At 41.0% G+C, this 17,219-nt stretch overlaps 1 protein-coding gene across 2 annotated transcripts in view; it reads left to right on the top strand.

The window, feature by feature from the left end:
* The window catches only part of AHCYL1 (adenosylhomocysteinase like 1), a 41,212-nt gene extending 23,993 nt beyond the window's left edge, over positions 1-17,219 (top strand). The window contains exons 2-17 of one of the 2 annotated variants that reach the window (XM_032646959.1): positions 2,075-2,186; positions 4,684-4,827; positions 5,982-6,082; positions 6,523-6,625; positions 7,787-7,881; positions 8,461-8,567; positions 9,421-9,537; positions 9,793-9,856; positions 10,662-10,750; positions 11,114-11,184; positions 11,561-11,655; positions 11,743-11,841; positions 12,246-12,314; positions 12,767-12,845; positions 13,985-14,105; positions 14,627-17,219. In XM_032646959.1, the coding sequence (XP_032502850.1) occupies positions 2,075-2,186; positions 4,684-4,827; positions 5,982-6,082; positions 6,523-6,625; positions 7,787-7,881; positions 8,461-8,567; positions 9,421-9,537; positions 9,793-9,856; positions 10,662-10,750; positions 11,114-11,184; positions 11,561-11,655; positions 11,743-11,841; positions 12,246-12,314; positions 12,767-12,845; positions 13,985-14,105; positions 14,627-14,633 (1,473 nt within the window). In that variant the 3' untranslated portion in view covers positions 14,634-17,219. Of the gene's footprint in view, positions 1-2,074; positions 2,187-4,683; positions 4,828-5,981; positions 6,083-6,522; positions 6,626-7,786; positions 7,882-8,460; positions 8,568-9,420; positions 9,538-9,792; positions 9,857-10,661; positions 10,751-11,113; positions 11,185-11,560; positions 11,656-11,742; positions 11,842-12,245; positions 12,315-12,766; positions 12,846-13,984; positions 14,110-14,626 lie in introns of those variants that run through there. The other variant, XM_032646963.1, reaches the window with a different exon arrangement.

Genomic DNA, 17,219 nt, shown 5'->3' on the forward strand with positions numbered 1-17,219 from the left:
TGCCACCAGATACTACCCTAGCTGGAGGGTACATATGACAGAGGAGGGGAATGTTTAGCAGCTGCAACTAATGGGCGTTTTACTATTCCTGGCTTCAAAATGCCTATAACCAGGTTGCTAGCATTATGGAGAGAAGATTTTAATCTGTAATAGGTTACATTTCCAGATATTATTTGCTGAAAACTTAGCTTAATGAATTCTCCATGGGAACCTTTTCATATTTAATCAGCGTGTGAGGAGAAGCTTGATTCAGATTCTCAAACCATTCTGTTTTTCAGAGGAGGTCGAGGTTTATTTTATATTTCAAAGAAAGGGTTTATCAGAGTTTAAATAGGAGTTTAGGAGGAAGGTTTAAACCAGTTAATAGAAGTGTTTTCCTACACTTCAGAAACACTAATTAATTTAACTATAAATAATGTTAATTGTAAGCTATTTGCTATTAAAGCCAGTCTTCCAAGTATCCTTCAAAAGTTATCTGTTTGTGCCTTATTTCATTTAAGAAAGTTTTTTTTAACATTTTTATTGGAGTATAAGTACTTTACAGTGTTGTGTTAGTTTCTGCTGTATAACAAAGTGAATCAGCTATATGCATACGTATACCTCCATAACCCCTCCCTCTTGCGTCTCCCTCCCACCCTCCCTATCCCACCCCTCTAGGTGGTCGCAAAGCACCGAGCTGATCTCCCTGTGCCATGCAGCTGCTTCCCACTAGCTATTTTACATTTGGTAGTGTATATATGTCAGTGCTACTCTTACTTCATCCCAGCTTCCCCTTCGCCTTCCCCGTGTCCTCAAGTCCATTCTCTACGTCTGTGTCTTTATTCCTGTACTGCCCCTAGGTTCATCAGAACCAATTTTTTAGATTCCATATATATGTGTTAGCATATGGTATTTGTTTTTCTCTTTCTGACTTACTTCACTCTGTATGACAGACTCTAGGTCCATCCATCTCACTACAGATAACTCAATTTCGTTTCTTTTTAGGGCTGAGTAATATTCCACTGTATATATGTGCCATATTTCTTTATCCATTCATCTGTCGATGGACACTTAGGTTGCTTCCATGTCCTGGCTATTGTAAATAGTGCTGCAATGAACATCGTGGTACATGACTCTTTGAATTATGGTTAAGTAAGTTTTTAATACAGAGTTTACCAAGTCATTATTCTCTCCTTCCTTCAAATTAGTCCTAATTTGGGCTTACCTGGTGGCGCAGTGGTTGAGGGTCCACCTGCCGATGCAGGGGACACGGGTTCGTGCCCCAGTCCGGGAAGATCCCACATGCCGCGGAGCGGCTGGGCCCGTGAGCCATGGCCGCTGGGCCTGTGCGTCCAGAGCCTGTCCTCTGCAACGGGAGAGCCCACAGCAGTGAGAGGCCCGCATACCGCAAAAAAAAATATATATATATATATATATATTAGTCCTAATTAGTTGGGATTTACTATGGTATGTGTGTTTTTAAATTTTTATTAGAATATTCTGGTATTTTACTGTGTATAGAAGGTTCTGGCAATATTCCATTGGCTTTGTGAAGGATAGGTACATGATTGGACTCTGACTATTAGCACCCCAATACCCATCACCATTTAAGGCATCTATTCATAATTCTTACAAAAAAACAAGACCATTGCTAACTTCAGGATAAGAATATGCTACAAGAGAATATTCTGAAATAAAAATCAAGCAGAAGCCCTAAGAGATTATGCCTGCTTTTTGATAGAGTTGAGAGCAAGGGTAAAGAGTTTAATGTCTCAGGGTTATAAGAGAAGAGAAAAGAAAACTTTATGGAACGTGGGAAGGAAGACCTGTGAAATTAGACAAATGCTAAACGAAGTTGGGTCTTACGCTCTCTCTCCTCCCCCTGTCCCCACAAAATTCTGCTGAAGCCATCCGGCATTTTGGGAGGAGTCAGAGAATAGCCTCCTCCCCCCTCATTTCTGGTGGAAGAATTACTGGCTTAGTAGGAGCCACCTGATAATACTAGCTTTTAGGGGAGGCAATGTATGGCCTTTAAAAATGAGACGTTTCATAGAATCCTTGTTGTAAGTTTCAACTTTTTGTCTTCCTCTTATAGCAAATCCAGTTTGCTGATGACATGCAGGAGTTCACCAAATTCCCCACCAAGACTGGTCGACGATCTTTGTCTCGCTCTATTTCTCAGTCCTCCACTGACAGCTACAGTTCAGGTAGGTGTGAACTTCCTGTTGTCTCTGATCTCTCCTCCCTACTCCAGAGTCTTGAGCTAGTACTTTACCCAGTTCTCTTCACTTATCTAGGATCTGAAAATACCTCATGTCAGGACTGCCTGTCTTTGTGCTGAAAGCTGATAACTAGTGGTTGAGCAATGGGAATGTTCCCAACCAGGGTTGTAGTTGGAGAAGCTTTTGTCATCTTGAGACTTTCCTCCCCGATGGTCTCTGTGTGTGGTCTGTGGCCAGTTCCTGGTTGGTAGTACTGGGCCGGTTCCCATTCCCACGTTTATTCACCCACATTGAGAAGGGAGAAAATCAATGGTATTTTGGCTGCCAGAACGGGCCTTGAAGAAGAGGTGTACTTTGGAAGCATAATTTCTGATTTCTTTGTTAAAGATATACCCTGCCACCTATTTTTCCTTCTTGCCTTTAAGACTGCTTGAATTGTCAACAATAAAAATTAGTGGGCTTCCCTGGTGGCGCAGTGGTTGAGAGTCCGCCTGCTGATGCAGGGGACACGGGTTCATGCCCCGGTCCGGGAGGATTCCACATGCCACGGAGCCGCTGGGCCCGTGAACCATGGCCGCTGAACCTGCGCATCCGGAGCCTGTGCTCCGCAGTGGGAGAGGGCACGGCGGTGAGAGGCCCGCGTACGGCAAAAAAAAAATTAGTATTTAGCTCTTTTTATTTACTAGTTACCCTTTATGTTGAAATATCTTCCCCTGTTAACCTCTGGAGTGGGAAAGAGTCCAACTAATGTGGCTCCAGCTGTTTCTTTTTAGTTCTCCTCTCCTATCTTAACCCTATATAAGCAGTCTTTTTTTCTGCTTTGAACTGTGCCCTTCTCAACTTTAGAGGCGGGTATTAGAAAATTAACATGGAAAAGGATATAGAATCTTAGTTTGAGTACTGGAGGAAATGGGGCATCTAATCCAACCTCCTCATTGTTCAACTGAGGAAACATTGTTAAAAGATTAAAAGGCTTGCTCAAGGTCATAGATTGCTATGAATGTCAGCAAAGGAATTTGTACCAAAAGCCATTTATTTTCTTTTGCCATAATCTTGTTTGCATTGTATTACTAACATTAGGACTGGGCTTGAGGTATAAGGACTGTTTAAAAAAAAAAGAAATGGATAGACAATTTTTAAAAACGTATTCTCTGCCCTGTGACACTGTTAACCCATTATGGACAAGATAGGCAGACAAGTACAAATGGTGGTATACAGGGTTAAGTACGGAAATAAATGAACATGCAGTCTCACTGTGAGCATGTGTGCAAGAAAAGGTTCCAAAATATAATGGCGATCATAAGTGAAAAGGTGTTTTGGAGTGAGACAGATACAAAAAGTGATAGGTGGCAAGCCGGCTAATTATAGCTAAGAGAAAAAAATTTGAAAGATTGAGTTATGAGAGAAAAAGTTGGGATGAGTGATGGAAGCTTTAAGAAGTCTTTAAAGATCTTGATGGCCATGTTTTATGGGGACCTAGTAGAGCATTTTTAAAAGCTTAGTGATAGAGTTAAATTGTCCTAGTGGATAGATAACCTTTAGTAGTATTTGTGTTAGCTGGACAGAGGAGGATGTGTATGTAGAAGTCAGCGAGAAACCTGGTACACTGGCAGAGACGGTGATCAGGAAAATACTCAATGAGAGAAAAAAAGTGATTTGAGAGGTAAGGAGTGATTGTTTTATATTCTCCTGCGTATCTACCTGCAAGGACATTTTTGGCTTTTTGTGAAGCTGCTTTTTAAAGTTGAACATCGTGAGTGATCTCAGGGCTGGCAACAGAATCAGTGCTGCTCATCTTTTGTGCCATTTCTGTGTTCCTTAGTGCAACCTAGTGTAAAATCTCTTTATAAGATTTTATAAGATAAGGTTATCTTACTGTTTTTATTCTTTTACATTAATGGTTCTCAAAGTATGATCCTCTAAACAGCAATATCAGCAGCACTTGGGGATTTGTTAGAAATGCTAATTCTTGGGTCCCATCTGAGACCTACTGAATGGGAGTTTCTGGCAGTGGGGCCCTAGCCATCTGTGTTTCAACAAGCCTTCCATGTGATTCTGACAGATGCTTTAGATACTTAAGTTTGAGAACTAGTGATCTATAGAAATAACATTCCTTATATGGCCTAAATTATTCTTCCATTTTTGCCATGTCTGGTTCCAGTCCTGGTTGGGACCAAGTGCCCCTGTTTTGAGGGATTCTCTTGAGCTGGTGCAGGTTTGGGATCAATAGCTCCTTATCACAGGCACTAATGGCAAAGTCATCGGTGGGGGGGGTGGGTAAAAGGGCCACAATACCGAAAGATCTACAACAGTTTCATTCATACCATTTCTTAGACCCTGGAGGAGTAGAACAGAGAGAGACGTACAAGGTGGCTCCAATTAAGAGTGTTCGCTTAACTTAAATGAGAGTCCCTTGGTGACTGCACTCTGTGGAGTTGGGGCCATTGAGGTTTTTCTTTCCTCATTTCTTTCCTGGTTCTAGCTGCGTCCTATACAGATAGCTCTGATGATGAGGTTTCCCCCCGAGAAAAGCAGCAAACCAACTCCAAGGGCAGCAGCAATTTCTGTGTGAAGAACATCAAGCAGGCAGAATTTGGACGCCGGGAGATTGAGATTGCAGAGCAAGGTAAAGAAGGGGAGTGGGTAGGGGACCAGAAGCAGCCCACTTGCTAGTCATCAGGATGCACAAACAACTTAAGGCGCGCAAGCTAACTTGAAAGTCTCCTGGGAAACTCCAGTATCCTGGACTTTTATATAAACACATCTATCTGTATGGAGCCTGAGCCTCAGGAGTCTTGTTCTTGTTCTCCCTGCTGCTTCCTGTTCTCAGCGTGTGGTAATTACACAGAGTACTTTCCCTTTTCCTCCCGCATGATACCATATTCAAAGATCTGCTTGCAGAGTCAGCAAGTCCTGGATCAGTACATGGTGGTTAGTTCTGCGGGATCCTACCATAGCTGCCAATCTCAGAGACCCAGATTTCCCAGAAGCAGCAAATGTGGGAGGGTTTTCAGCTAAGGATGTGGTGACCTAGGGTCTCTTTTGGTCTTTGATCCTGAGCACCCTCTGCTGGAGCAAGAGTAAAAATGACTGACAATCAGTTAAATCTTGGTTTCTCTACCCAGCCCCACTCGAATAATGTCTTGTTGTTTTCACATTGGAGGCATGTTCTATACTGGGCAGGAGTACAGAACTCAAACAAACTGATAGAATAGGATTAGACAGCGTAGAAGAACAGAAGCAAGTGGCTTCTGCTGATGTAAAGTCTTTCTTCCTGGTCTGATGATTGTAGTATATAGGAATCCATTAGCCAGTGCCATAACTACTTCCCTCTTCTCCCAGATGAATGGTGACACTCACCTTCCATTTCTATCACTTTTGAGAATTTGACTACATATAAGCCCTCTGTATATAAGGCTGAAACTGTAGAGGAAGAGAGAAATTCCAAGTGATTAGATGACAACTCACTGCTGTTGTTCTGCAGTTGAAGCTGCCAGACCTCAAATAAATATGCTTAGAGGGAATTCCCTGGCAGTCCAGTGGTTAGGACTCCATGCTCTCCCTGCCAAGGGCCCGGGTTCAATCCCTGGTCGGGGAACTAAAATCCCACAAGCCACGTGGCACGGCCAAAAATAAAATAAAATAAAAAATGTGCTTAGAGTTTTTTCTTCCTTACCTCACCGTATCTCAACAGATCCAGACCAGCCCTAGATGTCGCTGGGGCAGGAATTAATGATATTGCTAGTGCAGACCTAGCTCAAATACTCTGTTCTTTCACAGACATGTCTGCTCTGATTTCACTCAGGAAACGTGCTCAGGGGGAGAAGCCCTTGGCTGGTGCTAAAATAGTGGGCTGTACACATATCACAGCCCAGACAGCGGTGAGTTTGTTGGGAGAAAAGTGATGGTCTTCTGATGGGAGTGGGGGTGGGGAGGGACACTTTTTCTTTTTTTTTTTTTTTACTTGCTTTTCCTTCCCTATCTAACTTCCAAGTGCTAACTATTAAGTGGAACCTCCCAGTTACACAATAATGGGGTTTTCTACTTGGATTGTGTAGATATAACCTACTTTTAACCAACCTGACTTAGGGAGATCTCGATTTGCAAAAATGTGATTGTTATAAATATGTTATTAAGACATTTGGGACCATTTTTGGGGGGTAAAGTTAGATTCCAGTGTACTGACTAGTGGATTACACACCCTTTTGTAACTTCCCAGTGTAGCACCTGTTGCTGCTGAGTTGCTGGGCATTGTTCTCTTAGTTACCACTCAAGTCTGGCCCTCCTCCTTCTCACTCTGTCTTCCTATACATCTATATAGGTGTTGATTGAAACACTCTGTGCCCTGGGGGCTCAGTGCCGCTGGTCTGCCTGCAACATCTACTCCACTCAGAATGAAGTGGCTGCAGCACTGGCTGAGGCTGGTAAGTTCAGCTTTTTTCACCGACTTTGCTGCAAAATAATTATCTAAACATAATTTTTACATATCAGAATTATCTTTACAATGTCATGTATGTCTAGGTGCTGTAAAATGTGGAGGGTAATAGTGTCAACAGGAAGGAAATGGATAATAAAGGTCCATATGCATAATGGAATAGTGTATAGTCATTTAAAATGATCTTTGTAAAGAATATAATATATGGGGAAATGCCAATTCTAATGTTAAATGAATGAGAAAGAACTTTAAACTGTGAGCTGTGAGTATGAGCTCAGCTGGTCTCCTTTCACAAAAGTCTCCTCACTTTTGAGAGAACACAAGTAAGAGGTACCATCTATTTGATAGTTCATTAGATAATTTGGTATTCAGTATTGCATTGAAAATATATGAACTACTTATGAGTTCAGTTAAACATAAAGTAATTTTTATTGTTAAAATGTTCAAAGGAAAATCACTCTGAAGTTTCTTTAAGGTTCTCCCATCTTCCTATGATCCTCAGAAAGCAACTGTATAGTACTTTTGTTTTTCTTGTTTACTCTTTTCTGATGTTTATTGCAGAAAATTTAAGAGGGTCCCCCAAAAAACTAAAATCCTGCTACACAGAGATAATATTTGACATATTTTTCCATTTTTCTGTTCACTTTTTACAGAGATGAAATAAGTCTCGGTATATATACAATTTTACAACGTAAATATAACATTTTCAGAAGTAGTTTCCATGTCACTAAAAACTTCGACAGCATCATTTATAATAGTCATATGGCCATGTGATTTTACTTCACTGTTTTCCTAATGTTGAACATTTAGTTTGTTTCAAGATATTTGCTAATATAAATAATGCTGTAGTGAACAGCTTTGTTTTGATTCCCACTTCATTTTATCTCCTTAGAATAAAGTTCCACGTATAAAATTGACTGAAGTGAATAACATTTTAAGGTTCTAAAATACTTTCAAAAACAAATATCCCTTAAATTCTTAACTAATTTCTGAACTAAAGATGCTCTTCTGACTTCTTGCCCTCCGTAAGTTGTTTCCTTTCCAGCGTAATTTCTTTAGCCTTTTTCTCTTCACCTGGATCTCAGAGAGTGATGTTGGTATAGGACACTCCCCCAAAGAGGAATGAGCTGATTTGTTTCCATCTCTACAGGAGTTGCAGTGTTTGCTTGGAAGGGCGAGTCAGAAGATGACTTCTGGTGGTGTATTGACCGCTGTGTGAACATGGATGGGTGGCAAGCCAACATGGTAATAATGCATATTCATCCTACACTTTTGACAATGGATTTCTTTCCTTTTTTCCCTCAAAACATGGTTCCCTAAATATGTTTCGGATGTTTGGTCTTATGCACTTACTTTGTTGCCAAAATGGTTAGCTTGATACCTATTCAGGATGGGTCTGAGTACTGAATGGAAAGGCGGGGGAAGGGTAAGACCAACTGAACACATGTGGCTCATACACAGCAGAATGAAATAGAAGAAAATGATATGGTACCTCTTTGGAGTAAAATTCTGGTTTCTTTCCTTCCTGCCCCAGCTCTCCTTTTACGTTCCAAGGGGCTTTATATCAGGGCTCTAGACTAAAAAATGAGTCTGTGACTAGCCTACTACTCTTCACCATAGCCTAGAACAAACTTAGGAATCCTTTTAACCATTTTACACCAACAAATTTGACTGTGTTTCCACTGTCTAAACCTGCTCTAAGGAGCTCTGAGGAGTGCTCTCCAAAACATACAGGGCTCTCTTACTAGTGCAGAAAGTGGGTTCAAAGTTCCCCCCAGCTCTAGCAGCCTGAATGCCCATAGAAGTCTTCTGGCTGTTCTATAGATCCTGGATGATGGGGGAGACTTAACCCACTGGGTTTATAAGAAGTATCCAAACGTGTTTAAGAAGATCCGAGGCATTGTGGAAGAGAGCGTGACTGGTGTTCACAGGTAACAGATTCTGGAGTAGCTGCCCCTTGTGTCCTTGCCTCAGCAGATTCTTCTGGTCTCTTTTAGGCTTTAGGGCTATGTTTCAGCCTTGTAACTAAATGGGAGTATCTTCATTAGATAAAACTTTTGAGTATATATACCTTTGGAAAAAATCAAGGAGACCCTAAAAGGAAGTTATTTCAGACTCTAGTTCAGAGATTTTCTCTCCCATTTATTCCACTGTGATTCTCAGTCATTGCTGGGAGGTAGGGAATGAATATATCTTGAAAAACTGTATTCAATTTTGGATTATAATTTTATATCTGAAATACGAAAAAAATCTATTGTAAAACTATATGTTATAAACATTACAAAAAATAAAACTGGGCAAAATATTATTTGCTTGTTGGAGTACCTATAAAATATCTGAGAGAGTGTTTCTCCTTTGGGGGCACCTTGCACATGCTTAAACACACACACACACACACACACACAAACACACACACACACGGAACCATATCAGAATCACTGACAATCTTTATCAGAAGTAGGCATGAATTTTTTTTAAAGATTAAGAAAATGCTGGTCTAAGGAAATGTATCCCCTTTTATGAAAGAGAAGTAAATTTCTTCAATTGAAAGGTTTTTTTCCTTCCAAAAAAAGGCGGGGGGGGGGGGGGGGGAGTTGGGAAAGAGAAAATGAAAAGAAGTTAGGAGGGATAACAAGGAATTACCTTGTTTACTAATATTCTTGGGCAATAAATAAGACTGGGGATGGCAGCACAGAGCTTGAAGAGAATTAGGCAGACTTTGCCAGCTACTGTGTTTTACCAGCTAACTTTGTTTTTGTTTTTGTGGCTTTCTTCTCCCTTTAGGCTGTATCAGCTCTCCAAAGCTGGGAAACTCTGTGTTCCAGCCATGAACGTCAACGATTCTGTTACCAAACAGAAATTTGATAACTTATACTGCTGCCGAGAATCCATTTTAGATGGGTAGGTTGAAACGTATAATTATTCAAATTTATAGGGGATAAATTTGGGTTGGGTTATAATGTTAGTCTGATATCCCTCCAGTTTTGCCCCCTGGTCTTCCTATGGCTTTAAAAGTTTGTTAGAGGCATTCTATCTCATACTGAGCCCAGCCAACTTCCAGTCGAAGTTCTTATGGGGCATTGCCCACACTTAAATTTTCAGAGGGACTGTATTTGATCTAATAATGTTTGAGTTGAGGCTTGTCTGTTTCCACAGCCTGAAGAGGACCACAGATGTAATGTTTGGTGGGAAACAAGTGGTGGTGTGTGGCTATGGTGAGGTAAGTAGCTGGGCCTCAGTGTCTGCCTTTTCACAGACTTGTTAGAAATTTTGAGTGAAGGAGACTTGTGCTGTCAGTGTAGAGTTACTGATGCAGGGTTTAAAATATGCTTTTAGATAAAGTGTCTCAAAATAGTAGCAAAAGTCCTTTATTCAGATTTATGAATAGAGACATATAGAACGAATTGAGTTTTCAGATTTCACCACTTTGTCTTATGGTATGGAATGTTGCCATCATTTCCACCCAGTTATAACAGTAACCTTTTCATTATGAGACTTAATTCAAGTAAATATGTAGCATTTTGGTCCCACAGGTGACTTAGTGGAGTGAAGGGTAAAATCTGAAGTGGCATATAGTTGATTATCTCTAAACTAGAATAGATGACAGGAGACTTTATTTATTGTCATAAACAATGACCCACAGAAGTTTCTGAGCTGCTAGGCTGTCCTTGAGTGAGATGCTTCTCAAGTGATAGTTATCAGGCTTTCCTGGAACAAGAAACTAGAGGTTACAGTTGATCTTCCTTGGTCTTGTTTCCTTGATGGTGATACTTTTATTTCCTTTATCTCTTTTACTATCCCAAGTTCCAGCCCTTGCTAAAGCCCTTGAAATGTCTGCTAAATCACTCCTCTAAGGGTCACAACATAATCAGGATCTGTTTCTCCTCTGCTTGGATTGGAGCATCTTTGCAAGGACTTGCTAGATGATTGGTGGTTTCACGGAGGCTAATTCCCATCTCCCAGAGAGCCTACCTGCCTAAATATCTGTGCCTGAATGGACCTGACTTCTTCCTTATGCTCTGCAGGTGGGAAAGGGCTGCTGTGCTGCTCTCAAGGCCCTCGGAGCAATTGTCTATATCACAGAAATTGACCCCATCTGTGCTCTGCAGGCCTGGTAAGAACAGCGGTAATACCATTAGGTTCACTCCAGGGACTTTATGTTTCTGAGAGTTTGATTATTGTATTAACCATTCCTTGGAGAAATTTCTCAAAGAAGGAGAAGGCTAAGATTGCTTTATTCCCTGCATTGTAATCATAGGGCACTCATAGAGCTTCTTGGTGTTTTCCCTTCCTGGATGGAATCTTGGGGAGTCTGAAGAGCCCAGTGTGTATAGTTTAGCACAGCTTATTACTACCATTCCAGTGAGGTAGCCCTGGATTTAACTTTAGAAAGACATTTAATTGTCTCATTTTGTGACCAGCTTCTGTCCCACTGCCTCCTTGCTTTTGCTCATAGCGTGCCTTCCTTTTCTTCCAGCATGGATGGGTTCAGGGTGGTAAAGCTGAATGAAGTCATCCGGCAAGTTGATGTCGTAATAACTTGCACAGGTAAGTGTCAGTGCTTTGGTATACATGGAGGATTATTAACTCTGAGGTTAAATCTTGAAAATGATCTAATTGACTTTTATATAAAGTAGGTAAGACCTGTGTTGTGTTTAAAAGTCTGAGAACTAGAGTAAGCTATCAGAACCTTAACATATTTTCCTGAACAAAGAGCCTTTTTCCTTGATGACTTTTTATCCTGCTTGATCTTAAAACCAAAAAACTGAGCCTAAAGAGCTGTTAGGCAACGCACACTTCTTTCCTCACAACGTATACATGCTCTTTAGTGCCAGCAAACCTCTGTCCCATGTTCTAACTGAAAGCTAGTCAGTACCTTTCCCCGCCAGGATCTGTTTCCTCAGCCACTCTCCTTTACTTTTAGGAAATAAGAACGTAGTGACACGGGAGCATTTGGATCGCATGAAAAACAGTTGTATCGTGTGCAATATGGGCCACTCAAACACGGAAATTGATGTGGTAAGCCTTCTCTCATTGATTTGTTGCTAGGCCTTTTTTTTTGCTTCCTTCCATTATAGCCAGTCAACTGCGCTCTCTTCCTTTCAGACCAGCCTCCGCACTCCGGAGCTGACATGGGAGCGAGTACGTTCTCAGGTGGATCATGTCATCTGGCCAGATGGCAAACGCGTCGTCCTTCTGGCAGAGGTGCACACACAGAAGGGTTCGGGCAGTACAGCACAAACAATATGGTTAGAGCCATCCGGGGAGGGGTGGCAGGGTAAACCTATTTGGCCTATGTTTCCCTGAATGCTGTCTTTGGGTAGAGGTATATTTCTCAAATAGTCCGGTCTCCAAATAGAATCACTCAAAAAATATCTACTTTTTACTAAATAACATACTACTTCCTGACCACAGCTAATTCTTCAGTTTGTCAGACTCAGATGGACTTGCAGAAAATAAGATAAAACCTAGAGTCCTGATTTGGAACTGTAATTCTTCCTCTACTGAGTCTAGAAGGAGTATAAAGTCCTTTCCAGCATTTGTGTGACTTGCATGACATGACAGAGGGATAACACAACTCATACCAGGGCTCTGTTTCAACTTTTTAGGGTCGTCTGCTCAATCTGAGCTGCTCCACAGTTCCCACCTTTGTTCTGTCCATCACAGCTACAACACAGGTATGTGACAAAAGACCAGCTTAACCTGCACTAAGATGAGTGGAACTGGGCGTAGATCAGAGTTCCAGTGAGAGTGTGCTCTCCTGTGTTCTTATCAACCTGTTTTCTTCAGGTTACAAGTTGTCAAGATTTCGGCTTTCTCGAGTGTAGAAAATAATCATTAGGCAGAGTCAGTGTTTGTGTCCCTTTGGTTGGCTGTTTTAATTTAGAATATAGTGTTTCAGCTCAATTGTATTTAGTGCCTTCTTTTATTAGGAACTAAAACAAAAGCACCAGTAAATCCTCCCACGTTGTGTGCTGGTGTTTATTACAGTCCAAGTCCTGTGTGCTGTCACTGTGGTAGATCACTTAAATATTTACCCCAAGGCCCTGTTAAATCTAGTTCTTTTGTTTTGTTTTTAATGCCCCTAAGAAGCGTTTTTGTGTTTTTTGACCCTCTTTTCCCTTCTTAGGCTTTGGCACTGATAGAACTCTATAATGCACCTGAGGGACGATACAAACAAGATGTATACTTGCTTCCTAAGAAAATGGGTGAGTGAAAACAGTAGAAACCTATATTGATCCCCAGACTCTTGCACGGTTTGGTAAAATGAATATCGTGAAAAGCATTAGATTTAGAGTCAGGATTCTAATCCCCATTCTAGCACTTAGTGGTTTTTGGACCTCGGGACAAGTTCTAATCTCCATGAGCCTCAGTTTCTTTATCAGTAAAGTGAGAATAATACTAAATATATTGCAAAATTTTAGTAAGAATTACAGCTAATGAGTAAAGGTGCTTTAGCACAATGGTTTAGGGTAGATGCTCTTATCCTGAGTAGCTTTATGAAGTTTAGTAAACTTTACTACCACTGATTACAGCCTGGGACCAAAATGAGAGAAACAAACAAATATAGTTTTTATTGTCCATCTTCTATGAGATATACAAAAAATCTGTCATTCCAGGGGTCAGCTGTGTTGTGTTCACGTGACATAATGCATCATCTTTAGTTCTTTACCTTTCTGAGTATGGTGCCAACCTCCCCTCTCATTGGTCGGCCCAAACCCCTGTCCTCTTAAAGCTAAAAAACTTCTTGCTGTTGTCCCCTTCAACAGCTTACCTCAGCTTACCTTTGGGTGTTGGCTTTTGGTTTTTAATTCATATTCATAAAGGCAAAAGCCCAGGAAGCTTATCTATGGAAAACTAATACATTTGTGCCGGCTGCCTTAGAAATCCATGATCCTAAGATTTGAGGCCTTTATGGATCTTATTGTAAGTAAATGTTGATGACTTAACTCTTTTGACCTTACTGGTGTCCACTTTGATTCATAATTTGACTATGATCCAGCTAAGGAAGTTGCTGCAGGAAAGTGAGAATAGTACATGGTATGTTGGCCATTGAGGTGAACCCAAAAGTTTTGCCAGAGAAGAATGGGGAGGAACAAGTCAGCCCATTTTGTCCCGCTGGCAGATGGCTTTCTAAGTGCACTCTGGATGTACTGAGAGAAATACCTTAAAGGCAACTTTGAGGGGTTTTTTAAATTAAGCAAATATTCCGAGTCAGATTCTTTCGAAGTTATTCCAAGCCTTGTCCTCTCTCTCAAAGAAGCTTCAGATGAAAATAGGGGGAAGCTGTGCCCTGAGAGGCATATTTGAAATGGAGTCTGCCCCCCTGCCGCTTTGTTCTTCCTAGATGAGTACGTTGCCAGCTTGCACCTGCCATCATTTGATGCCCACCTGACAGAGCTGACAGATGACCAAGCAAAATATCTGGGACTCAACAAAAACGGGCCATTCAAACCCAATTATTACAGGTAACTTGGGAGAAAGTAAATGAAAAGCTCTTCTCCCCAATATTAAGCCATGCAGGCTAGCCAGCTTTTTTAAATAGTGTTATAGCTAATTTTGAAGAGTACAAGAACTCTGCCCCACACTAACAAGGTAAACAGAGAAATTGTATATCTAGTAGTAGATGTAAAGAAGTCAGCATTTTCTAAGATTTTGGAGCTTGAGCCTCACCCCCAGAGATTCTAATAGAGTTAGTCTAGAATGGGGCCCCGGCTTATTTTGTAAAACTTCTTCAGATTATTCTAATGTATTGTCAGGGTTGAAAACCACTGATGTATAGTATTAGGGAGCAGGAGATACAGCTAGAAGTGGCATTGCTGGAAATCCTTTGGAAGTGCAGGGAGGAACAATCCATGGGGAATTACTGCAGGCATCCCTGGCCTGGGCAGGGGAAGGACCCTGGAGAGTGTTCTCTGTTTTGGATTCTTTTCTTGGAACGCTCATGTGGAAGACACAAATACTAAACAGTCAATCTCTTTCTTTACAGATACTAATGGACCGAATTACCAAGGACCAGTCCACATGAACCACACAACTCTAAAAGAAATATTTTTTAAGAAAACTTTTATTTCCTTCTTTATCCTTTCCTCTTGATTTTTTTTCCTATAATTTCTTTCTTGTTTTTTCATCTTATTATCCAAGTTCTGCAGACCACACAGGAACTTGCTTCATGGCTCTTTAGATGAAACAGAGATTCAAGGTTTCTCACCCTAGTCACTAAAGAAGGATTTTACTCTCCCAGCCCAGAAAAGTGATTCTTTCTTTACCATTTCTGGGGACTTTATAGTCTTAATTGGGTACCTTATTAACAGGAAATGCTGAGGTACCTTCTATGTGGAACAATCTGCAATGTCTAAATTGCCTTAAAAGAGCCCATTTCTTAGCTGCTGAGATCAGTGCTCTTTCACTTCTTCAGAGGAGCAGGGATGGTACCTACCAGGCAGGTAGGTTATATATAGGTGGTGCATGTTAATTTCCCCTAGATGTTCCAAGCCCTGTTTCCTGTGTAAAGGTGGTATATTTGGTTCAGAGATGTGTACTAGTGAGTGTCGCTTGTTAAGATCTGGTAGGCCCACTTGGATTTAGTACAGCCCTTCCTCCACTCCCATCAGACCCTCTCATTTTCCAGGTTTTTATCCAGACTGTACTCTATTAAGTTGAATTTTGTCCCCTAGCATTTATTTCTGGGTTTTTCTGTTTGTTTTTGTTTTGTTTGTTTTTTTGGTTTTTGTTTTTTTATTTTGTTTTTTTAAGTAAGAAAAATGTTTAGTCTTAATACTGAGGAGCTGCTTGAGTGGTTGTTATCAGTTTATCTTTTGAACCTTTGGAGCTAAAAGTGCAGAGTTGAGTCTAGAGAAATGCAGATCTCAAACTCTGATAATCCCTCTGTTTCTAGCCCATAGTTTATAGCATCAGTGAACTGGGGCCATAACAGTAAATTTTATCAGCTCTGCCCCATCAGCTTGTGCTGAAAGCAAATTTCTTGAGCCATTACTCAGTATACAGCACTGAGCTCTGTCTTTAGGATTTATCCTTTAAGAGCAAGTTTCTAATCAGCTGTGCTTCTGCAATTTAAAATACTTAAAGGGAGGTAGATGTGGATGGGAGGAGGAATGATAAATTGGGTCAGGCTGAGGGAAATTAGCTCTGTATAACTTGTCTGGGACTTTAGTTTTACAGAAGCAGTACCACTTTTGATGGACCCATGTCACAGAAGGTTTATGAACTGAGACCTTAAAGGGCAGTTTGCGCATAGAGAAAATAATCAGTGTGTCCTGGCTCACACTCTGAAAGAATCCTCAGAGATAAGAGAGATGTATTCCCATGCCATGCACCCTGCTTACCAGCATTTCTGCATGGTCAGGTGAGCTTTGTGCTCATGAGCTTTAAGTGTATAATTATCCAGGATTCTAAATTCTCAACTTGTTCTAGCTGGTGGTCCTTCAAAGTTGGGTCAGGCAGTAGTGCTAGGTACTAGAAATTTTCATTTCCCTATTGCCATTGATCAGAGAAGACAGACATTAAAAATAGAAATTTAAGAAGGAAAGCTTTCACTCTGTGACTTCCTAGCAGGGGTCAGTGATCTTGCCAAAACATTTTTCCCTCTCCTGTTTCTCCGTAACCAGCCCATTCGCACTCCTTGCCAGTGTGACCATGCTTTCTTCTCTGTAGATGCTAATGGTTCAAGCCCTTTTTCCCAAGGCGTTTAACCAGCCAATCAGAACAGCACATCCTTTAGGGGAGGTAACCTGGCCAACAGTGGTATCCATCGTGTGAGTTCTGCTGGAGGGAAGGGGCCCAGGTCCTGCTGCCCTCTGGCCTGCCCCCTGCTCCCATATCTATTACTGTGTCCATAGGAATACTAGATAAGGGCTCCGTCTCTGTCAAGCCATGTAACAAAGGACACTGTGGGAAAATGTCTGGCATCAGAGGGAGCGTGTAGAGAGCAACTTGGGAGGAACAAGTTTATTTTGTATGATTTTTAATGAATGCAATATTAATCCTTGCAGATGAGCAATAATCATTAAAGTCAATTAAAATGATAAGACCTTATTGGAATCCTGTGTCATTCCTGGTTGAACAGTGAAACTTTCGTTAAAACCTGTTTTTAAGGAGGGACAAGTCAGGGGTCAGTTAGCAGTATCTAGGAGAGATTTGTTTAGGACCTAATACGTAGAAGAACAGGCTGGATGCAGAGTTCTTCAGTAATATCTTAAAATTTTGTATGCCTGCTCTGTACTGAGCATTGGGCCTGGACACTTTCACTCTGACTTACTTCCAGGAGCAGACTTGCTACCTAAAATTCAGGGCTCCTCACTTACACGGTCCCCTTATAAGACCCTGTACCTAATTCTTTTCCTTAAAAAATGCCTCCAAAGTTATGTAAGCTTCAGCACCCCCATACCTGTATCCATCTCTGAAGTTATCTCCATGTGTTCTGATTTAACAATGTATCTGTTAATATTGTTCAGAAGTAATACCTTTTCTATTTTGTTAAAAATGGTCCCAAACAATGTTGATGTTTTCAGTGCAATTCTGTGAGGTTTTATCCATGCATATAAATCCAAATTTAAGACCAA

Source organism: Phocoena sinus, chromosome 1, assembly GCF_008692025.1.
Source record: "Phocoena sinus isolate mPhoSin1 chromosome 1, mPhoSin1.pri, whole genome shotgun sequence".
NCBI classification, from domain to species: Eukaryota; Metazoa; Chordata; class Mammalia; order Artiodactyla; family Phocoenidae; genus Phocoena; species Phocoena sinus.